The sequence below is a fragment of the Erpetoichthys calabaricus genome, chromosome 6 (assembly GCF_900747795.2).
Source record: "Erpetoichthys calabaricus chromosome 6, fErpCal1.3, whole genome shotgun sequence".
Taxonomy (NCBI): domain Eukaryota; kingdom Metazoa; phylum Chordata; class Cladistia; order Polypteriformes; family Polypteridae; genus Erpetoichthys; species Erpetoichthys calabaricus.
Genome location: NC_041399.2, coordinates 217,423,895 through 217,448,168, shown reverse-complemented (window position 1 = coordinate 217,448,168; position 24,274 = coordinate 217,423,895). Strand labels below are relative to the sequence as shown.

Here is a 24,274-nt window from a genome sequence, read left to right as displayed (position 1 = left end):
AGTAGTTGGGTCCAGATGGGCATTTCTTCCTAAATGTTTGCGGGTCGTGCCATGGCTTTCTGCCCTTGTTAATTGATGAACAAGTCAGACAAATGTGGCTTCTCTTCCTCATCAGCCTCTTTTTCCGTCTGATACGACAGACACGCATGTCCATCTCCTGTTTTGCTCTTACACTGGTGGGATGCCCATCTCCTGTGGGTCCAGGCCTGTGCGTAGCAGACAGCTGGTAGCCCACAGGACCCTCATGAACAACATGAAACGGACGACTGCAGCACCTATGAAATGTGAAGCAGCCACAAATCCCACAATGCCTCAGAAACACTCGGCTACGACAGACCGGCCAGCCGTGGTGTTCAAACTCCTGAACCACAGAGCACTTTGCAAATCTCATCGAGTGAGGACAGACTGGGGTGGCCAGCGTTTACGGGACGGCCAGGTGGAAAGCGAGCGGTTCAGTTCTTCCATAAAGAAGTGCCACGGACTTTTCTTTACATCTCTTTCTGTTGGCGAGTTTGGGTGGCAGCAACAGGGCCGAGCGGGCTCTTCAGGCACAATGTACTTTCAGTGTAAAGTTGACCACCACGAGCCCAAATGAAGAGGTCACATGACCAGTGCAGAGGCTGGCAGCTCCTCTTCGACGCAGCACAGACATCTTCTGAGGTGACTCCAGAGACAGAAGCACAGATACCAGTGACTGAGCGGGCACTGGAGCTGGCGCCTTCAAATCCTTAGTCAGTCCCAAGGTGACCACAAAGCACCCCAGCCAAACGCCAATGCAAGACCCTCCAACAAGTCGACCAATAGTGCAAATGCTTATGGAGCCTCGCCACAGGTACGTATTTCCAAAAAGAGCCCACCAGCACTGCCAAGATGTTCTGATAATCAAGTCCCAGTGGACATAGTCATCTAGTCCACTAAGATGGCATCATGGCTGGCAGGAGCGTGAAGGAGACACTTGTTCCCCACTTGACTTTTCTAAATGATTTCCTACAACTGCACAAATGGCACCAAAATGGCGGAGACTGGCAGGGCAGGCAGGCCAAGGTCCCTCTAGGTGGAACATCAGGCTTCAATGGCCCACAGACTCCAAAGACAGAGACTGGCCCGGCATCTGAAGACGAGTGCCCAAAAGTAGGAGGCGCTCATGCCAGCCACGGGGCACTCTGAAATGTGGCATTCCTCCGGCACAAATACTGTCACTAGGGAGGTCACAAAGTCAATGCTGAAACTCCAATGACATGACGGTACCAGCTTTGTTAGCGTGTCGGTAGGAACGAGTGAAAGTCAGAAGACGACAAACATGAGGGACAACTGCAGAGTGCCACACAAGTCACGCCCGGCAGGCACGGTGCTCGGGGCAGACACAGACAGGCGTCTGCCACTGACACTTGTGTGCGGAGTGAGGATGTGACCAGTCGGGTGCCAAAGTCGTACGAGATCATCAGCAAGATGAAACGCTTGGTACCACGGTGGCCCGCTCGGATACGTCACATACACTCGCCGACTGTGGTGGGCTCGTCTGCCCAAGTGTCCGCTTATCCTCTGACCACCCCGTATAGTTCAGGGCACGGCAGAAATCTTACAAGCAAAAAGGACGGTCGTGGGTGGAAACTGCTGACTGGCAGTGCCAACAACTGCTGTGGCGAGCTTCGAACGACGCTGGCTGTGTGGCTCGTCGACCCCAGCGATGAAATCGGCTTCTCCATTTGTTATTAGCAAAATAAAATGAGGGCTTTGACGTGCGTTAACAGAGACACGCAGTCCGAAGGTGGGCAACGACAGGGTACTTCAAGCCAGTAAATACACTGAAATGTGACCCGTGTGCAGGCGGCGCCGTGTCGTCCTTCACAATTAAAACACCCCCCGGCGCAGCACCCACGTCTTGGGCCAGCTTACAACTCACGGCAACAGCAGACTGCACTTTACTTCATGTCCTGGAGGCTGCACCTCGATTCAAGACCGCGCATTAAAAGGGTGGGCATGGCCGTCCCAGTCCTCAACATTTCGGTGTTCAGGGGGGAGTGGCCATTTCCATGCCACCTTCACCGTTACCCCAACACTTGATGCCCCTCGCCCCCCTTTTTGGTCACTTGATTCCACTCGGAGCAGCCGCCAAGCGGAATTTGCTGTGGCACGTGATCCGTGGACTCGAGTTCAGGTGCGATTCACTTTGTGTGGCACGAGAATCGTGAGAAGTAATGAAAAGCCACCGATCACTTGGTTGGCGTGTTTTTTAATTATGACAGGCTAACGTGGTGCTGCCAGTACTGCATTACGTGAGGTTAACACGACGGACGGCGTGGAATTCTGGCACCAATCGTCTTCAATAAGCAAAGCAATGCCAGCGAGCACAACCCCTTAAGTGAAAGCCCACGCGCCACCCATTTGAATCGTCACCTCAGGGCTAAACAGGCACAGAGCCCAGTGACCCATGGGAGGTGCTCTGAACAGGGAACCATGAGGGCTGCGCGATGTCCGAACCTGAAGCAGCAGATCAACGAGACACCGAAGTTGGGACGGACTCAGGGGTCTGCGACACTCGACATAGCATATCGACCTCACAACAGAAAGCATTCTAAGCCTGGCAGAGGTGAGAACATCCCATAATATCTCACATCACCTCCCAGCACCGCAGACGTCGTTTTAGCTTTTATTCCTCGACTTGATGTGCTCTTCATCAGAGGAGTCAGGGGGTCCGTGGTGACGTCACACAGTTCTTGGGGGGGCATTGGGCTTATAAAGTCCGACACTTGCCTGGCACTCTTCAGAAGGGTGGCAAGCCCAGCAGCAGCTCTCCTGTGGTGAGCGAGGGTGGGCACCTCACATTATGTACCACAGTGGCAGCACAAGAGAAGGGCACAGATGTTCCAACGTTCTGGCCCTCGAGGCCAGGGGGGCACCCGTGGCCTCTACCCAGTGTGTCAAGTCTGCAATGGCTTTCAGGGCCACAAGTGAAGGGCACCACTCCCATATGTCACAAATAAACATTTGCTTCCCGGACCCTGGCATAGGCCAGGCAGATAACCCCCCCCACCCCCCCTCCAGGTCGGGTCCGCCCGTGATATTTAATTCATGGGGCTTTGTTGTGCCGCCTTCTGCCGCGCTTCCACAATCAAACAAATCCCAAGAAGCGCGCAGCAGCCCGGCACTCAACTTCTCCTGCCCACCACCCCCCTCGCCGCCCCCCACCCGCTCCGCCGACAGGCTGCTGCCTAAAGTAGATCCAGCAGGGAGGGAGACGCGCAAAAGGCGGCGCGGATCTGAACTGAACTCCTCTGCCTGGCACTCTCTGCAGCCGGCGTCACGCCCCGGCTCCTGGGCCCAGAGGCGCTGCGAGCCTCGGTGGGCGCCGCTGCCCTCCTGCCACTACAGGCCACCCAGAAAGGTCACAACTGCTCAGCCAATGAGGTCACTCTCCCAACCCCTGCCAGTGTCGGTGCTCTGCTGGCATCTGAGCAGTGACCAGGACTCATTAGCAGTGGTGAGCAGGCGGCATGCCAGGGCCAGTGTCATGGGATGTGCTGCCATTTCTGGGATGCCACATGCAGCCTGGGCAGTGAAGTGGGCCAGCACGAGGATCTCCCAATCAGCAGGCTGTTCATTTGCCCAACGGCACAGGCGTGTGACGTCCCCACGTTCAGAACGTCACTTTCTTACCGTTTTAAATGCTCTCCTGCTCGTTTGCAGATTTGTCCTTTTATTGGATCCTAAAAACGCCAATGACAAGCAGATGGCACGCCCAAAACAAGAGTGGTCAACAGCATTAGGCCCACTCGTTGGCACAGAATGGGTGAGATGCCACATGACTAAAAGCCCCTCTGTGATCCCCACATGACCTGCTGGGCACTTAACTTGGTCATCCCCACACTCATGTGATCAAGCCAGGAGTCGGAGGAAACAAACAGCTGCAGAGACAGGGGGGCACCAGGGCCAAGTCCGAGCGTGATGCCCACAACCACACGGACCTGTCTACCCCACACTCAAGGGGCACACAGATCTCGATATGCCAGGGACTGGAGCAAAGCCTGAAGAGCCCGGCCCGCTAACTTACTTCTTTCGGGTCTTCTGTAGTACGGCGATGCCATCTTTGCGAGGCCTTCCTCTCGGCCGCTTGTCTGTGGTGGCTGGGCTGCCCACAGGGGTGGCCGCTGTGCTGCCTGGAGCTGGTGAGGGTCCGTGGTCAGAGGGCTCCAGAGTCTTGTCCTCTGATGACATTCTGTCAGGGGGCAAAATGAAGAAAACAGGAGAGTCTATTAGCAGGAAACGTGCCACCTTCCACAGCACTGGAGGACGCTTAGGCAGTCATCCCCCCCCAAAGACAGCACCCTAAAAGATGCCAGCCCACGCATGCCCAACGCAGATAGCTTTCTTTAGGACTGTCACCTTAAATCTGGTCATGAGGAGAATGAACACAACAGACATACTCGGCCACACCGTGCCATCCACCCGACAGACGCATAGCCACACGTTGGCGTAATACCTCAGAAAGACCCCATGAGCCTCAGCCCCCCACTAATATGCTCTGAACTGCAAGTCTCGCTTGGTCTCAATGTCCACTCAATTCTCACGTCCACTTGCACTCTGGGTGATGACCACTCATGTCTCTCTATGGCCAGAGTGGGTACCGGCATTCCACCCAGGGCTTCTTCCTTGCTTTGTGCCCACTGCATTTGGGTGGGCTCTGAAGTAAGCAGCTTTGAGGGTCCACTGAAGATCACCAACGGGAGAGTAGCGTGGCGCCACAGGACCCGAGGAGTGAGTGCTGCCCTACTGCCTGCGCACATGTGGGCACCGCCAAAGCATCAGGGGAGAAGCAGAGCCGCTCCAGCAAGGGATGTCAGGCCAGAATGCACCTGCATCCCAGCGGGCACCCCTGGGCTGGCGCTCATCCGGCTCCTCAGCTGGGCGCCTACTAAACAGTCATTTACAACATAAAGGGCACATTTACTGGTCTCCATGGCAACAAGAGTGCTCAGGCTGGCTGGCCTCGCTAGGCACAAATTTAAAGAGCCACAGTCACGACTTTCTGGTCACTTCCGTCTCCCTTTGGACCCAGTGATCTGGCACACTGCTAGGAGAACACTGGCCAGGGCAAACAGGGGGCTTCGGGGGTGGGCACTGACAGAAGCAGCGCTTCAATCCCTGAGCTGCCATCCTGAGCCTTAGGAGTATAAAGGCATATAGCGCCTTTCACAGGGCACAACACGGGAGCACAGCAGGAGGGGCAGCTGCTGACTGCTGTGAGGTTCAAGTGTGCCAGGTGAAGGTGGCACACAAAGCTGACTGTGCTGGCATTTAAACACCTGGCACAACTGAGTCTCACCCGTTACTTTGATCATCTGAGGTTGCCAATACTGCCAACTTCCACAAGAGGGCACAAAGTGACAATAGCCCCAGAGCAGTGTACTGGACCCCTGGAACACTAGAAACATTGTGACAAGGACAGGCTTCTTGGCAGGGACCTCCTAGAGTAAGAATTCTTTATATTTATATAGCGCCTTTCTCACCACTCAAGATGCTTTGCAGTGATGACACGAGAGGTGAACCCACGACCTCCTTACTGTGAGGCAGTGGCACCTCCACTGCGCCACAGGGTTAAAAATACCACCAAGTCGAGATCTGGCGGTCCTGCTGGTCACTTGGTGTCTGCAGAGCTTCCTATCATTGTTTGGGGGGGGGGGGGTCTGCCTGCTGCCACCAGAGGTGCCCCTTCGCTCTCAGCCTTCAAATGCCAGCTGAAGACTCCCCACTTCAGTTTAGTACACCCTGACTAGAGCTGCTGATTAACTGTGCAGACTGTCATTGGCACTAAAACACAAGTGACAGGGTTGTTACAATCTGTGACTGACCCTCACCTGTTCTGGGTACACAAATGTGCCACTTGGTGCCACTGCCCACCTCCAGTAAAGTCGTCGGGTACAGGGTTCCTTTCATCGGATTGGCTGGGCCAGCAGCCAATAACAAGTGGCCAGCAGCGTCCCCGTGTCCTCGTTGGCACCCATTCCAGTTGTGATTTCAGACACTTCTGTCCCGTCCCCCCGTCATCTCGTTGATCGGCTGACAATCTAATTGGCTAATTTTCACTGAAAAGACGTGACTGGTACAAGATCTGACCTTGCAGCTTTGTGAGGGTTTACGTCAATTTAGTCGCAGGGCTCCTTTAACGTGAAGAATTCCGATGGCTGAGCCAGACGACTGGAATATCAGTGCAGCGACAAACTGAGAACAAGGAATCGGAGGAGTCGCCCCGCGCACTCAGACAAACTGCGCTGTGCTAATCAAGTGGCACCTTTTCATTTGTCCTTTGAATTCAAACGTGGGAGCAGCAGCCTCAATTTTCAATTGGAAAAAGAAAAAGAGAGACATTGGAATGACACTCGGCAGACAAACGCGCCTTTCACTTACAAAGTGGCTACAACTCGCGAGCGTGTGACAAACCTGTGGCACGGCGTTCTGACAAGTCCAGCCTCGTGACGATAGTCACACCTCGAGAGTCCGAGACACAAGGAGCGGTAAGAGTGCGAAAGGCCGCAGTGCCATCAACGGTCACGGAGATCACGCTCACATGCCAACGCGCCATCCACGATTCAGAGTGCGAGTGTGTGTGTCTGGGCGTGTGTGCACAAGTGTGAGTATGTCCGTGCAAGTGTGGAGTGTGTGTGTGTGAAAGTGTGTCTGTGCGCGTGAGTGCGTGACAGTGTGAGTGTGAGTGTGTGTGTGTGTGTGTGTGACTGTGCGCGTGTGAGCGAGTGCGCGTGTGTGTGGTGTGTATCGAGACACTCCTCCTCTCCTTTATTATCAGCCTTATTTCAGATATTTACAGTACAGAAAACTAAAGAGCCTGTAACTAGGAGAGGCACTGGCCACACGGATTATGCATATTAATATTTCTGCACACACATTTATTCCTTTTAGTATTTTTGTGAGAATGTTTTTGTATTTTGTTAATATAACAATGAACACCGTGGTCTGCAGTTTGGTTATAAAAATGCACTTTAATAAAGTTTCTATGGTCATGCAGGAGCGTCGGGTCAGAGGTCATTCAAAGCAAGTGCAGGAAGGTCTCCTCTCCTCTCCCTCCTCTCCATTCGGCCTGCTGGACCCCCCCCACCGCCTGTAAAAGCGGCCACTTGCCGTCTTCCCTTCAGGACTCTACGGAGCTCGTAACTTACGACGGCACACACGCTGCTTCCCCAAACCTCTCTCTCGTTTCCGTGTTTCTCTTTTAAAGGTATAAAGGGAATCGGAATCATTGATCACGTGAAACATGACATTAGTGCTCCGTATCGGAATGTAATTCGCGTTTAAGTTCTCCCGTGGATAAGTCGGGCCTTGATTTTAATGTGTCATTTCTGGTATTTTATAAGTCGAATGCAGAAAACTCCCGCTACGATATGCCAACGCCCACGAGAGAGTCGCCACAGAGCACACGGCCTTTGTTTTCTATGTATTGTGCCTACGTGACCACACAGTATTTAATACCCGCACTATTCCGAAGCAGCGTTTGCACTGATTTGTGTATTTTGAATCTCTCACCCTCAAACCCCTTCATCGTAAGAGCATCCCGTATCTATGACGGAGCGTTTGATCAGAAGAAAATATGAAGCTGCTTTGAAATTAAAAATCATTGAAGTGGCGAAAGAAACTGGCAACAAAATTCAACATGTCTGAGAAACTGGGCTCTGACTTTCTGGTTCCGACTTACACTCGAGTCCATACGGGACACCCCTGCTGGACACCACTTTTAACATCCCCTCCTAATTCTGATGACGTTCCTCATCCCAGAAGCCTTTGCTTGCTTTTGTTGAAGCCAGTTTTGGACACAACTTCACACTGCCCCCTGATGGCCACCTCCGTCAGCCCGACAGTGTTGTTCCTCATTAGTGAAGCACAGCCACGAGCTGCCTGATGATGCGTTTCTTCAGGATACACGTTACGCTCGCTGGCCCACCTGACCGCCCATATGAATAACAATATCCCAGTATTGGGTAAGACTCCCTCAGGTTACGCACCGAGGGTCTCCGTCTGTCCGTTTGTCCTCAGCTTCAGCTCAGTGTCCTCAGACTCCTGTCATGCCAGCCTTTCTACTCCGCACCTCCCTCTCACTCCCATCAACATCTCCTTGGCACCCCTCTTACTGCTCAAGATGTCACAAAAGTGTAAGTGCAGGGCATCTCCTGGTTCAGCGTCTGAGCCGCAGCCCCCAGCTGCCCCCCACGCTTATTCGCTCATAGGCAGAGGTGCGGCTGGTGACTTGCGTGGCTGCACACCCCCTGTGCGCGAGTCTCCTTTACGACTCTACAGCCATTTAGGACGCGGGTCACCTGACTTGTAGCAGAAGAGCACATCACACGACACAAACACAAAGGGCACAAGTCAACAGGACTCAGAGTCTTACACAACTACCTTTGGTGTGCCAAAGTGGCAGAAATGTGCCCAGGTGACAAAATGAACTCTCCAGGCACACCTGCCCTGCGCTGGCACACGCATGTACTGTACGTTCATATGGGAATCACCCAACACAAACGAGGCCCTTAGCTCAAGGCTCGGAGAGGAAGGAGGAGGAGGAACCTGGCAGACCCCCACAATGCCCAGGGGAGGATGTGCAAACTCCACACAGGCAGAAAGCCGGGCACTGCCACCATCGTGGAGCTCTCTCCCAGGCTGACAGACCAGCAACAGCTAACGCACCCTTCAGAAAAAATGCAAACACGGCCACACTTGTGACCCTTGACCATCGAGCTGACCACCTTACTGTAAAGGTCAAAGTGCCAGCCAAGTGCCAACTCTAAGGTGAGATTCTGGTCAGCTTATGCCTCACCAAGACAGCAAAGGCCCGGCCTGCTTGACGTCAAATGGCCTCGTGACCCCGACACACGGGCGAGATGATCCTCGAGTGTGCCCTCATAACTGGCCTGAGTAGGCATCACCACCATGGCAGGCCTTCAGTTCTCCTGCCCCTGTGGCAGTCAGGTGGCCCGCTGTGGTTCCGACTCATCCCAGACTGCAACAGGCACTGCCCGATCCTGGACTTGCCCTCCGTCTTGTTTTCCAGTTGTCTGCCACCTGAACAAAGTGCTCTGCGGACCCTAGACGAGACCACTGCGCCTAATCCTTCGGGATTTAAAAATGAAAAGGGGCAACACAAGCACATCAGCGTGCGACAGCCACCGGACCATCGTCATCATCACCGTGCCACAGCTTACCTGCTTGTGCGTATTTCTTACATTTTCGCATTTCATTTGTTTTTTCTCATTTATCTCTTTGTCATTTTTTCTTTACCTTCATGTATCGCTGCTGCCTGACCTGTAGTGCCAGCCTCTCGACACCGAATGTGGCAGTCAGGTTGGAACGTCTCACCTCCTCTGGCCCCCGGTGCTGCGCTCGCTCTACAAAGTCAAAGTGCCAGTCAAAGGAGGGACCATGGGCTGACCGCTTGGGGTCCACTTGGCGCACGTCCCACCACTTGTTTATGATGCGCACTCTGGACGGCTGCCAGCCTGTTATCACCAGGGCACACTTCAGCTTACACGTCACCGGTGGAGACCCCGTTTTTGACAGAGCTGCCCCCTCAGCTTTCACATCACATTCCCACAATGTCTGAATTGCTGGCCACTGCACAGGGCACTTCATGGCGTTGTGTTCGCTAGCGGAGCCCGTCATCAGTGGGTGCAGCAAGCTGGCAGGGAGTGGGCAACTCGGCCAACTGTTTTAAATGTAAACTTAAAGAAAAGATGGGACGAGTTGTGCCAACAGAGCCCCCCGCCACGTGCGGTTCGTTTCAGGAAATATGACGAGCGCGGAGGAGCTTTCGCCAGCAGCACCGCATGTGTGGACATTTAAAAGTGACGATGGCTGTAACAACGGGGCCCGTCTGTACGAGGGTCCGCTACGCTGCGCGTGACGTAACTGTCATCCTCAGCCCTGGCACTGAGTCTAGACTAGAAAACCTGGGCTCACCCAAGGAGCAGGTGGGTGAAGAGTCGCTGCCCACGGAGAGAGCCAAAGGTCCTCACGATCACGCAGGCAGAAAGGGAAATGTCAGCGACATCGATGTATAAAGACCGAGGGGGAAATGCTGGCCAAGCTGTGGCACACACCGAACGCTTGAATGATAAACACGCCACCGCAGCCTCAGTGCCCGAGCACATCTGCCAAAGGGCACTAGCACCGTGCAGCTTCGCTCGTTCAAAAGGCCTTCAGCCCTTCATGCGCTCATCAAATCCGACCAGCTGGCAGCACAAATGAGTCACCAAGTGTATAAGAGGGCACCTCATCACCCCAAACAAATGCAGAGTGTATGCCCACCCTGAGGATTAAAGCACAGCAAAGGCGGGGTGTTGGCTCCACCACTGGCAAAGACAGACCCGGTACAAAACAAAGGACAATGACAGAGAAGACAAAGGATTGGGGGGTATGAGGACTGGACCACCTTGCCAGGAGGAGCTTCAGCAGTCAATTGATCGTTCACGCCGAGAGGGGGCGAAGCTCAGGACCTCTGAACCTCAAGACACACGTCCCCCATTCAGCTCGCTACAGACGTCACAGACTCGGGTGACGGGTCATTTCACTTCCATTTGTTCTCGTCCAGTGCCCTTCACCGAGGGCAGCCTCACAGCACAGTAACAAGCGGGCAGCACCCGAGAAGTGTGAACACTCCAAAGGGACGCTACCTTTACGAGCCGTTGGGACAACTGCCACCCTACGTGGCGTGGAGCAAACTACCAAAGGAAGCACGTGAAACAGAGAGGGCACTGCAAGCTAATAAAATGGAGACAAAGGCGATGGGCACACACAACACTTACAAGAAGTGAAAGGAAGACAAAAAAGGGACAGAACACAACTAACTGCTGGGGAGGGCAGGATGGACTAGTCGCCAACTCGGGTATGCCAGGCTGGGAACGCACTACCAAGACTCAGCAGAGGTGAGGCCCCATGAGTCCGTCTTGTTTAAGATGAAGCCTACAGCTACGGTGAAAACCCGATAGTAGAGTCATATGAAAAAGTTTGGGACCCCCTCTCAGCCTGCATAACGACTGGCACGTCTGTCATTACCTAGGAGTACTGCGGGGTCTTCTGAACAAAGATGGTAGTGACGCAGTAGTTACTTGTATGAAATGAAATCAAAGGTGAAGAACTGGCTGTGCACAAATGTGGGTCCCCTTGTCATTGTGCTGATTGAATGTGTGTCACTGCTCAATGCTGATTGGCGGGATGAGCTCGTTAACCCCTGAACTTCATAGACTGCTGTGTCCAGTCAGGAGATATAAAGGTATTTAAGGTGGTCAATCGCCAGTAGTCTTCCCTTTGACTCTCCTCTGAAGAGTGACAGACAGCATGGGATCCTCAAAGCATCTCTCAGAGATCTGAAGACAAAGATTGTTGAGTCTCCTGGTTTAGGGGAAGGCTACACAAAGCCATCTCAGAGGTTTGAACTGTCAGCTTCTGTAACTGGAAGGAATGGAATCAGGAGATGGAAGGCCACAGGCACAGTTGGTGTTAAACCCAGCAGGTCTGGCAGGCCAAGAAAAATACAGGAGCGGCATATGCACAGGCAGGATTGAGAGAATGGTGACAGACAACACACAGATCACCTCCAAAGACCTGCAAGAACATCTGCTGTAGATGGTGTATCTGGACATCGCTCTACAATTCAAACATCTGTATGGCAGGGTGATGACAAAGAAGCCCTCTCTGCACTCACGCCACAAACAGAGTTGCTTGTTGTATGTCAGTGCTCATCTAGACAAGCCAGATTCATTTGGGAGCAAACTGAAACACAAATGGAGTTATGTGGTCAGAACAAAAAGCGCTTTGCATGGCGGAAGAACAACACCGCATTCCAAGAAAAACACCAGCTACCTACTGTCAAATCTGGTGGAGGTTCCATCATGCTGTGGGGTGGGCTGTGTGGCCAGTTCAGGGACTGGGGCCCTTGTTAAAGTTGAGGGTCGGATGAATTCAACCCAATATCTACAAATTCTTCAGGATAATGTTCAAGCATCAGTCACAAAGTTAATGTTATGCAGGGGTTGGATATTCTAACAAGACAATGACCCAAAACACAGTTGGAAATCTACAAAGGCATTCATGCAGAGGGAGAAGTAGAATGTTCTGGAATGGCTGTCACAGTCCCCTGACTTGAAGATCATCGACAATCTATGGGATGATCTGAAGCAGGCTGTCCATCAAATTGAACTGAACTGGAGAGATATTGTATGAAGAATGGTGAACAAGACCTCCATCCAGAATCAGACACTCATCAGAGGCTATAGGAGGACAGCGTCTAGAGGACAAATGGAGGCTCCACTAAGTATTGATGTCATATCTCTGCCTACATTTATGCACCTGTCTAATTTTGTTATGATGCATATTTCATATTTTCTGTTAATCCAATAAACTTCATGTCACTGCTGAAATCCAACTGTCTCCATAAGGCATGTCAGATATTAAAAGGAAGCTCAGCCAATGAGAAACAAAAATCCAAAGAATTAAGAGGGGGTCCCAAATGTTTTCATAGGACTATAAGTTGGCGAGCCCACGGTCAGGAGTCTCCGGTGTGGGTATCCACAGGCCACCTGCACAGGACAAAAGTGATGCCACACAAGAGGCAGGATGAGGGCGCCACACTTCAGCACAATAAGACAGCAAATGAACGGCAAAGCTGGCATGCGAGAGCGGACACCACGGCCATCTTGGTTAGCAATAAGCCAACGGGCCGCACACAGATGTGGCTTCTCAAACCAAGGGAAACAAAACAAGAGTGACTGGCGCTCAGGCGGGCATACACATGAACAGCAGCCGTGGGCAAAAAAGAAAGGTGGAGAACCACCATGTTTCATGACATCTCGGGGGGCTACCAATCATCAACACAAGCCTTATTGAGCAAGGATAAGAATGAAGTGGCAGGACTGGCACAGCGACACTGGCAAAACTGTAATGTCTGCCATAAGAAGAGTGGCTCATAGCCACAGTGAGAACTGGCAGGGGACAGAAGACCCTCCTGTGTAGATCAATGGCATCACGAATTAGGGGGGCACTGAAGAAACAGCTTCACTTGGCATCCTCTGAAAAGTGTTCAAGAGTGACTAATGTGAACAAACGCACTGGCACTGCGGCCCCTCACTACCTGCCAGGTCAAACATGTTAACTGGGGACCCCGTAATCAGGGGTGCATTTACTGCACTGAACGGCGCACCGAGAACGGCCTCAGAATAAAACCACGAGGGCAGCTGCCCAGACAGACCCTGAGGGCGACACTGAACAGAATCCGCTGACTGAGGCGACTTTAATTTACGTCCAAGTAAGAAGGGACCTCCTTGACCAAAGTACGCTTAGCGTGGGGCGCCTGGATATGCTGCAGCAAACCCACAAGAGTGTGATGGTGCCACTCAAGACCACCGCTCAGGCCTTTAGGCGCTGCCCGCATCTCTCACCCAAGACCCTCCTTAAAGGTTTCTGCTTCAAAGCTCGTCACATTCACGGGGTCAGCTAATGCTCTGCCAACTGGACAAGGGTCTTCTCTGCTAAAATGGTAAGAAGCCAAACGCAGAGGCCAACCTCCACTTCGATGTTGTACCCTCTGAATGCCAGCCACTTCTCCAAACCTGCGTGTGTAAAGGGTTAATCGTCTATGGTGAACTGGCTGGCAAAAACCCCAAAGCAGCACAGAAATCAGACCACCATGTGCCGTCCCACCGCTCTGGTGTGCGTGAAACTGAACCTGTGTGGGACCACCTCAGAGGTGGGCTGGGGGGCCAATTCAAACGCCGGGCCGCCTTCTCCACCCTTCTCATTTTTGAGTGTCTGCTTGGGATTTCAATTTTTATTCAAAGTACAAACCTGCGTATTTGGGAAAGTCGGCCCACCTGTGCAGGTTCACAAACTGCCAATGAAATCCCTGGAAATGTGGTGGGAGTGGCTTATCGGTCTTCACGTCAAAGGCCCAATCTGATTAAAGCGGTCACTTTGTTTCCGTGGACATTTTGAGGTTGTGGTTTTAAGTGTCCCCTCCATTCAGTCCCCTTACATCAGGCACTTTGGGGTCTACTGATGGGCACAAGCAGGACGGGGTAAGGGACAGATTAAAAAAAAAGTACATGTGCCCACGTATGAGAAGACGTCTGGCCATCCCTCTCATGTGGCAACATATGAAGAGACAAGTGACCCGCAGTGCCAAACCCTGGAGGAGTGCAGAGTCCACCCCAATGTCACAAAACGAGATCACTTCGAACAGAGCCCTCCAGGTCTCGCTGGTCTCCAATCTTGGCATCCATTTTCTCCTGCTTTCCTACTTTAGTAACATCTTCACGCATCCCAAAGTGCCCACAGGTGCCAGTGCCTCACCAAGCCAAGTCTCTTCCCTAGTAGCCCCACCATTTCCACGTATAAAGGGCAGTGAAAGACCCCTGCGTGGACTAATCAGCTACTGTATGCTCAGACTCGTGCTACTCAATGACGCACATCTTCACTTCACGAAAAGGCCACGCCAGTCGACGCTCCTCAGTCAGGCTGATCCACCTCCACTGAACAAGGGGAGGACCCGGACCACCACAACATATAAACTACAAACTAAATACCAAGCAACACCCACAGAGACCTGCGTGACAACATTCGTCACTCATTTTTACTTGGGCCGTGACAGTGGGACACACGCTAGTGGCACTTCAACTCCGGGCTCCTATTCATTAGCAGCGTGAAATGCCGGATGTCAAAAACAGTTTGCTTGCCACGGAAGGGAACAAAGTCCTGCAGGTCCCATGAAGAAAAATCCTCAAACGGGTGACATCTGTCTGTAGGTGACACCAAGCTTACGCACCAGTCAGGGCACCACAAAGAGAAGCAGCCACCCAGGATGTCACCTGCCAGCATAGGCAGGGCTCTGCCCAAACCTATGGGTGTCCCAAAGAGCCAGAAGAAACGTTGGAGCCCCCAAGTGACAGCACGCAGCCATCAAAATCAACCAAACACAGAAACTGAAGCCAGCTGGCACCATCAGACCCTCCACCAGCTCGGCAGAGCACAACAGAAGTTCAGCGTGGGCCTCTATCGGCAGAGGACTCATTCCAGTTCCTGCACGTTAAATCGTGTGCCATTACTCTGGGACAAAAGAAACAGAAGGGCGAGGATGGCCACTGGGACATGCAGGGTGGGCGACGGGTATCACTGCACACGGTGCCCTGTGTTATTAGGACCATGAAAGGCCGTCTCTGCATGAGCCAATCAGAAATCCCCACACGACGGCAACGCCTGTCTGAAAGAAAAGACCAATGACAAAAATGAAAAGCAGGAGGTGGCAGGGCCTAAACGATGTCACCAATTGTGACCCACTGCCAGGTCAAGTAACCGAGACTCGCCCCCCGCGCTACACTCAACTCTTCGTCTGATGCCATGGAAGCTCTCAGCTACGTTAGTTTGACAAATCGCACCTCGCGACTGTGAACCCAAAATGACGGCTTGATCTTCTTACCTCCATTATGGAGCAGACACCACTCCAGCTAGTGAGGAGCCCCCTGGCGCTGATCTTCGGCTACCTTCACATTTCAGGCCCCTTTTCAACATGCCCACCTCCCCAGTACCCTCACCCCTCCATTTCAACTAATCTCACATTGTTCTGGTTCTCGTTTTCAGGTTTACAAGAAACTCTTTGGATGTCTGACTTGTAAACACTAAGAGGGGCCCGCTGATGCCACCCTTCACTTACCATGACAGGGGACACACCAGTTTCTAGTGAGCTGTTTTAAGGTGAAGGTCCTCAAATTATCACCCTGAAGTGTCAAAACATACAGCGACATGCTTTTTACGATCAAACCATCTTCACATGGAAAATCAAGAAACGCCAGCGCCCAATATGCCAGGAGCTGGCACATCCACGCTCCACTTCAAATGGGTGCTAAGGCTTCAACACTCAACTCACTGCTGCGGATCGGGACTTCCAAGTGGCAACGGCACATTCACATCTTAACGTCCTTAACGTTAGGCCGAGCATCACTTGGATTGCTTAAGTGCCAACAGCGTTAGTGCCAAGGGTCACTTGGGCAACTGCATGAACGCGTCTCACGTCACAGCGTGATAATGGAGTCTTGTCAGTGACGAGCAGTGATGACAAAGTGACTGTGACGTCAGTCGCTCTTCACAGGCCCATCAGCTGATTGTGCAGGTCACCATGCGTGCTTCACGTTAGCCACCCCAATGACACATTCTGACAGTACGGTACGTACCCTGTTAGCGTTACTCACTCTTACTCTTCTCCTGGTGACACTTTCTACACTTCGGACTTTAATGTTCTGCACATTTTACAGTTCAGATGTCATAAAAAGGCCATTCAAGCCAAAAAAGTCCAACGCTTTTCAAGACAAAATGCCACATAAAGGAGGCTAATGGCCAGACAGCGTTTAAGGTGGGGGTCCTGGTGACGTGGCACTCCCTGACACACTGGTCGATGATGTCATTTGTATATAAATCTGCGATTGGCTCCCAACATTTGCCGTAACTCCCTCAAAGCACCAAGCCTGAGCAGTCCTTTCTTCTTCTTCTTCTTCGGTTCACTAGGACGCCATCAGTCTCTCGATTTTGGAGCCAGCGCCGTGTGGGCTACGCTAGTGCAGTAGGAGTCGCTGTGGCCGAGGGACGGCGGGGTCATCAGCACGTCCTGCAGTGTTGAACTTGCAGCACTGCGGGCATTGGCCTGTGGTTTACGGTAGCCCACCAGACTTCTCTCGCTCTTGACACACAAGTTCATTTTATTTGCAACTTGGCAGGTCTGCCAGTTCAAATGGGCCCTGAAGGCGCTCACGTGTGTGACGGACTGGCAGTGAATTTAAAACGTGACACCACGCGCACACCCTTCCTGCGACACAGAGGCAGAGTCACTCGTTATCTGTGCCCCCCAGACGATGCTTCTGTTTAAGACGTCACACAGCCCTACCGCCCCAAGGTGTGGGTGATGAGCCAGCTCATCAAACTCGGGTGTGTTGGCGAATGAAACGTCACCCTCCAAATGTCGATTCAAATCCTTCTAAAGTGGCGCCCACTCTGCCACAGTGGTCCGGTTTCATCTCATCGAAGTCAGCCTTGGGAAATGAACAACTCTCCAGTGCTTACAGGATGCGGTTCTCCTACTGAGTGCCTGGTCACTGCGGAGGGGTCACCTGGTCAGCTACACACCCTTGCCAGTCTGGCACCAATTTGATGACAGGAGGATACCCGCAGATCACCAATAGCAGTGCTGGCATGAAAATGGCTTCAAACCCAGGCTGAGGACCCCTGACCTAATCGTCCACCATAGTGGCCTCCTTTAATGCCCAAGGGTGGTGCCAGGCTGGGTGCCAGGGTGCATAGCACTGCATCACAGCCCTAAGGACGTGGGTTGGGTCCCCCGTTTCCTTCAGATCTGCAAGGAGGTTTTACCCGACAAGTCTAAAAACGCTGGCATTGTGGGCTCTCAAAGGACAATTTCACTGCCAATCAACCTTACTGGGAAAAAGTCACAAAGAGTGAGCCACCGCCTGGTTTAGCGCTCATCAGGCAAGAATGGCAAGTCGAGGTGAAGCTGCCGCGGAGGGACCTCAGTGAAGAGGACCACCAGAACTGAAGACCCAGTAGGTACTGGGCAATAGAAAACGAGCAGCAGAACGAGAGGGTGCCCAGTGCCCGGAATGCTGTCAGATAATTCCTACTTTGCCCCCAATGATGCCAGCAGAGTCTCGGAAGTCATTTCTAAGGGCCAACTTCTGACCCACCAACTGGTGCCCACACAAAAGGCACAAAAGAACATTTGACCTTTTCAGAAGAGTGAAAGTGACTTCTGACAAACGAGTTCAGACAGCCCACGCCCGTTAACAAAAAACGAGACATCAGTGGAGGACCACCATACTGAAGTCAAAGACACAGCGGACCACCTACAGCGCCAAGTCACCTGCTTGCACAATTCTGGGTTACAATCACCAGACTGATGTCACTAAAGAGGTGACTGTAGGGTGTGGCGAGCGAGCGACTGGATATGCGACACGTGGATCAATCAACGAGGAGGCGGACTTCACGCATTTACACTTCATTACTTGGCTGGCGTCTGTATCTATGGGTGGCACAGCGGGTACACGAGTCCTTGGACCTCCCTACTGGAAGTTCTCGTCTTCTCCCCGTGTCTCTGTGGGTTTCCTTCCACCGCCCACAGACATGCATGTTGGGCGAGTGAGTGTGTGTGTTTGTGCCGTGCGGTGGACTGGGTCCTTGTCCAGGGTGTGTTCCCGCCTTGTACCCGCTGCTAGCTGCGATGGGCTTCAGCCCCCCACAACAACACTGGCCTGGACTTTTATCCAAAGCGACTTACAACATCTGAGGTCCAATTACTTCCAGTTCTTTTACACAAGCAGTGCAAGTGACTTGCTCAGGTCAACGCCTTGCCCACTATGCCACACTGATTGCCATGGAGATTTTGAAGTTGTTTTCTGTTTGTTTGGCGTCGGCCCCAACAGAAGCCCACTGTGTCTGCTCCACTGCCATAAACACAAACCCCAACGGAATTCTTTTCAGTCCCAGTCCACTCCAGCACAATGCAGGCAGTGGGCACCGATGGGAAGTGACGGCGGGTAAGTGTGTGTTGGTGTGTCAGGTCAGTTATAAGTGTAACTCCATGATCTCTACTTGGCCTTAGAAGTGTCCTGCGTAGAGGACGCTGCTCAGTGCCCACCGCTCAGTGCCCGCCGCTCACGCAGTCAGTACAGCACCTGAAGAAACACAACCATTTATGTGCCATCACAGGACTCTCAGAGTTAAAACAGGAAGACTTTCTGGTTTGAGCAGCCAGTGAACCAGCAGATATCCAAAGACGTCACCAGAGGGACGTGCCCACCTGCCCGCTAACTGTGAGAGCTGCAGAACTTGGTACAGAAACGAGTTGTGAATTCTGTGAAATGCAAACTGCTACACCACAAACCAGAGGAGCGAACTGAAGACGACCGCTCTGCTGGCAGCACCAGGGGCAGCTGTCTGGCCAACTGACGTTCATCCTGCATGGCACCTTTCAAACCAAGCGGGGGGGCTTTTCAACGCAGACATGAACAGAATGCTGAGGCTCTTACCAATTCTGCGGTGCCACATGGTAAAACGGCCTCAAATGCCCTTAGACAAGGCCATGCATGCCAGTGAACCTTTGGTCTGGCAACACAAAGTTAACTACAGGAAGTTAGGCACAAGCCACTGCGAGGTTATCATCTGCAGGAGACGTGTGGGCGCCCTATTAGGGGGTGCAGCCACTGAGCGGAACCAACATGCCACTGGCCAGCAGCTTCACAAGGGGGCGATGACAGGCACAAAGTGGCACCGTGACGAGCCTGTGAGGGGCCTTTTCAGTTTCATTTACCTACGAAGCCTCAATGGAGTGAAATGCAGTCAAGCAGGTAACGTGGAGCCTCATCACCACAGGCAGTTCACCTCCCACGTCAGCACTCATGTAACCTTCCTGTAATATGGTGGGAGGGGTAAGTGAAGAAGACACCTCTAGAAAAGGGCGTGCAGCGCAGCTCAAGACCACCAATAAATCCACGCCTGGTGAAGCATTCCAACAGAAACCCTGCAGCTCAAAGCGTGTCGTTCAAGGAGGACACAAACAGCCTGAAGAGAACTCAAGAAAGGAGGAACCACACCAGGGTCCACGATCACAAGGGCAGGAGGGGCCTAACTGACAGGGGGGCTCCACCAAGGGCACAGCTGCCATGTATAAGTGGACTGGTAAAGATGGCGACCGATCAACGGGCTTCATAACACAAGCGAGGAGCCAACCCACCCACCCGCTTCACGGCACCTCACCAGCAGCTCTGGCACTTCAGGTGGTCCGCTGCCCTACAGCACGTGGCTCCCTAGTCAGGGGAGAGCAACTTAAATGAAACGCCAAAAACACAAACAACGAAATACAGAATTACAGCTGCTAGACTTCTGTGTACCCCAACTCAAGTCAGCAACAACTGGCAGCGCAGGAAACACAGCTACTCGTTGGGGGGTCTTTATACTCATACACCCCCCCGACCCGGTGGTCTTTATACTCATATGCACCCCCCTGACCGGGTGGTCTTTATACTCATATGCACCCCCCCCGACCCAGTGGTCTTTATACTCATATGCACCCCACCCTGACAGCAGTGGTCTTTATACTCATATGCCCCCCCCAACCAGATGGTCTTTATACTCATACACCCCCCCCGACCTGGTGGTCTTTATACTCACGCGCCCCCCGACCCGGTGGTCTTTATACTCGCACGCCACCACCGGACCCAGTGGTCTTTCACCTGAGCTGCCCAGGCCGCCGACTGCTGCGTCAAATGCGCTCCTTCAGCTCTGCGCTGCTTGACTCGAGATGCTATGGCCGTTGCTGTCACATGCAACTCCACACGTGAAGAGCACGGAGGCTGGTGGGACTTCATTAAGAACTCGGGCTGATGACCACCTGGAGCAGACATGCAAACATCACTCTAGGTACAGTGTGTGGCATGGTGCTCAAGGCAAGGCACTCCAGGCCAGAACACACGTCCTGCCTCGGACACGCTGCCATGACCCACGGAAGTGGCCCGTCACCAACCATCCACAGCCGGGTAAACCTGTCAGTGCCCTGCAGTGGCATTAGTGCAGGTGGGGGCTGAAGGCAGACCTCTGGCCAGTGGCCACCTCACCGTCACGCGGACTAAACTGGAAATGTGGGCAGCCAGGAGGGCTTAGACATCTCACTGGTGGCAGTGTTAATACAGAAGCACACATGCAGTAAAACCTGCAGCTCCTCACCAAGAGATCTGCTCCCACCTGTCTGCACCATTTACTCGGCCTAAAGCCGCGAGACCACCCAGATACTCGCAAGACCTGGACCACGTGGCCGTTTGTGACTTTGCCTTTCGTCCTGCAGCCATCTCCCTCGATTTATTACCCACAAGTCTCCACTGACTCCACTGCTCCCACCCCGGACCACCCCACCCATATTAATTTGACTTTCAAACCCCCTCCTCTCCCATCGATGAAAGCCTTTTCACAGTTCAAACTCGGTCAGCAGTCCACCAAAAACGAGATTCTCACTTGACTCTCAACGGGCACAAACTTGAAGGGAGAAGAGGCGTGACCCCCTGTACGTCTAGCAGTCGAGGGGCCGTTTGACTCCTCTGTAACCATCGCAGGTGACCAGGCTATAGTGCTGTAACTGGTGCCAGCAGTGTCACAGCAGGGGGCTCAGTGCACTGCCTCAAGGACGAGGGTATGGCAAGTGACGCTGGGCACACTCACGTGTGCAGTCCGTGAAAAGCCAGCCTGTCACCAGTGTGTGTGACTGAAGGCACTGGCTTGCTAGGCAAACCCAAGTGTGAGCAGTGCCAGTGCCAGGCTGCTGTATGTAAGGGGGATGACCATCGGGCCGAAGGTGTGTGTGTGTGTGTGTGCCAATTACATACAACTGCCATTCATTTAAAACACACACCCCCACCGTAAACGCCATCAAACCCCACAGACCCCGGCCAGCCGTCCAGCACGTTCTCTTCAGTCACAGGCCATAATCTACAATGGTGACAGAATGACCCCTCCTGTATACAGGGGTGGTCTTTCACATGGCTTGGCACAAAATGCCCCCCTAATGAAACTACAACAAATACATTAGCGGCAACTGAAGGAGGGCAGAGATAGTGAGGCTACCCGTGTGACCAAGGGGCCGTGAGTACAAAGACAACGAGGTGACACTCAAGAGTTACAGCAGGGGTGACATCATGTCAGTCTTTTTCGAGGAATGATTTGTGCCACAGCCAGCGTTTTGTCACTTATGGCGACAATGTGTTTATTTTTCCAGGAAATCCTAAAGAGTTCATTTCTGTGTAACTAAGAAGTTTATGGCGGCCACAGCATGAACATAACAGAAGTGTCCAGCCTGACCACCTCCACAGAATGGGGTGTCAAAGAATTTACCAAAAGACCACCGCGGCATTGGAGACTTTGGACCAATGTCAAAATTCACAAAAGTCTTCGTCTCAAAGCCATAAATAGGAAAGTCAAACGTGTGAGGCTGCTGTTGTCACCGGCCTGGACGGCCACACCTTAGTCTGCTTGTCCACAACACGTTTAGATGGAGCAGAGCATTGGTCCTCGAGGTCAGCGTCCATAACAATCAATCACACAAACACCGACTCCCAGACAGCCCGATTATCAAGTAGGCATATCGGCGGAGGAGGAAAGCCAAATGGAGTGTCTGCTAAATTACAAGTGCGAATGCTGAAAGACCCAAGAAATGAGATTTGACTTTCCGAGGCAGAAAACTGCATGTCCACCCGTGCCGTCTATGTCTGGACAGAGTGAAGAACGAAAGAACGAACGGAGGAAGAACCCTAAATAACAAGATCAACACAAAACACAGAATCGAAAGGCAATGAGCACAAGTGTCCACCAGGTACTCAAACTGCTTAGAGTGGACAAGGACCTCATGATGTCTCAGCCTGTCATCAAGTTCAGCTTCACGGTCTGCTCTGGTAACCTGACAAAGTTCAAGAGGCTCCAGCAGATAAGCAAACGTGCAGCTGAAGTGAGCATCAGAGGGCAGACGCTGGCATCATCTCAACTCGTGACTGACACACACGACGAGCGACGCTTCACAAACCCACACAATGATCCAGCATTGCGCCTTTTAATAAGGAGATGATGATGACAATCAAAATCAAAACAGAAATGCTGAAGCTTTCGTGTGTATCCAAATCCTATTATGGGATATCATCTACTGTTAAATTCTGCTCCATACTTCTAAAAATGTGTATTTTTATACTGTATTGAGGATTTGTTCTGTTCTGTGTATTGTGTTGTATTGGCCCCCCTTCTTTTTGACACCCACTGCACGCCCAGGGGTCTCTCTTTGAACTTTCTTTCCGGAGGTTTCTTCCATATAGGGTTTTTTTTTTTTTGGGGGGAGTTTTTCTTTGTCTTCTTAGAGAGTCGAGGCTGGGGGGCTGTCAAGAGGCAGGGCCTGTTAAAGCCCATTGCGGCACTTCTTGTGTGATTTTGGGCTACACAAAAATAAATTGTATTGTATCACGTAGCCATTAGCAGTAACAACGTATACTGAACTTCTACAAAGACTTACTTTCCATCACGATGTGACATATTTTACAGTGTCGCTGTGCGTTTGTCACCCACCCCGTCACTATCTCTGTGTGTTATTTTCAATTCCGTCTGTTACTGGATGCAAGTGAGAAGGCAAATTTGAGAGCTTTTTCCATGAACAAAACTAAATAAAAACTTGCAACTATGTTCTAGAATCACCACAATGGAGTTTTCTTGCCAAAGTTGACTTTTTCCATGAAAACAACCACTTTCTCCATAAATGAAGGCCTGATGTGGAACACAGCAGCAACAGCCGCCACCTACGGATGACATGAAGTGGACTCTCCTGTCAGATGTCACTTTGCTGTGAGCGAATGTTTCCTGTGTCTGCTGATGCAAACAACAACCTCACAAAAGCAAGAGTCAAACCTCGAGTGACAAATAAATAAATGTGGCACAGCAAATCAAAGTACCCTCAAAACTCCTGCCATTTACAGCTTCATGTAATCTTCTTTGGATTCGGACTTTGTTAGTACTGTTTTAAACAGCGTTTAATTTTCAGTTACCAAATAAACTGCACAAGCCCCTGACAAGTGGGCCACATAACATAACACGGCCTTAATAAACACACCTGCTTCCAGATGCTCTGTCCTTCTACATTAGACAGACAGACAGAATACTGATCTTGATCTTGTTTGTATTTAACTTGTTATAATTCAGTACACACCATGCAAATAATGCAATCACAAGCTGCTGCATACAATAATGCCAGTGCAATGGGAATTGTGCAAATAATACTATACTACCAAAGTAACAGGTGGCACTTAACATTAAAGCGACATTAATAAAGTGACAGCAATGCCCAATTTGAAAGCTGCCATTCGTTAGCGTTCACTCCTCCATCCTCTCTTCCGCCGTGCAGTCGTCATTTTGAATTTCAGACTATTTGCCATCGGAGTAGCAGACACGTAAAAACAATCAGGGTGACACCACCTCAAGTTTAGGAACTGCATGTGACCCACGAGCCGCCGACAGAAGGCGAAGCCGCACACGCCAGCCAAGCGGTGCGCGTTCACGGCCGGGTCGCGTGACGCGGGAGAGCCCAGTGCTCATTGGCCAGCGACAGCCGAGCCGCAGGCGTAAAGCACACGTTAAGAGACGTGGCCGCCGCTCCGCTCCGAGCCGAATAACCAAAGACTGCGCTGTCCGGAGGACAAAC

At 52.1% G+C, this 24,274-nt stretch overlaps 1 protein-coding gene across 1 annotated transcript in view; it reads right to left on the bottom strand.

The window, feature by feature from the left end:
• Positions 1-24,274, bottom strand: part of kmt2ca (lysine (K)-specific methyltransferase 2Ca) — an 85,736-nt gene that overhangs the window by 58,635 nt on the left and 2,827 nt on the right. The window contains exon 2 of the mRNA XM_051929378.1: positions 4,052-4,216. Coding sequence (XP_051785338.1) covers positions 4,052-4,215 — 164 coding nt within the window. The 5' untranslated portion in view covers position 4,216. The remainder of the gene's footprint in view (positions 1-4,051; positions 4,217-24,274) is intronic.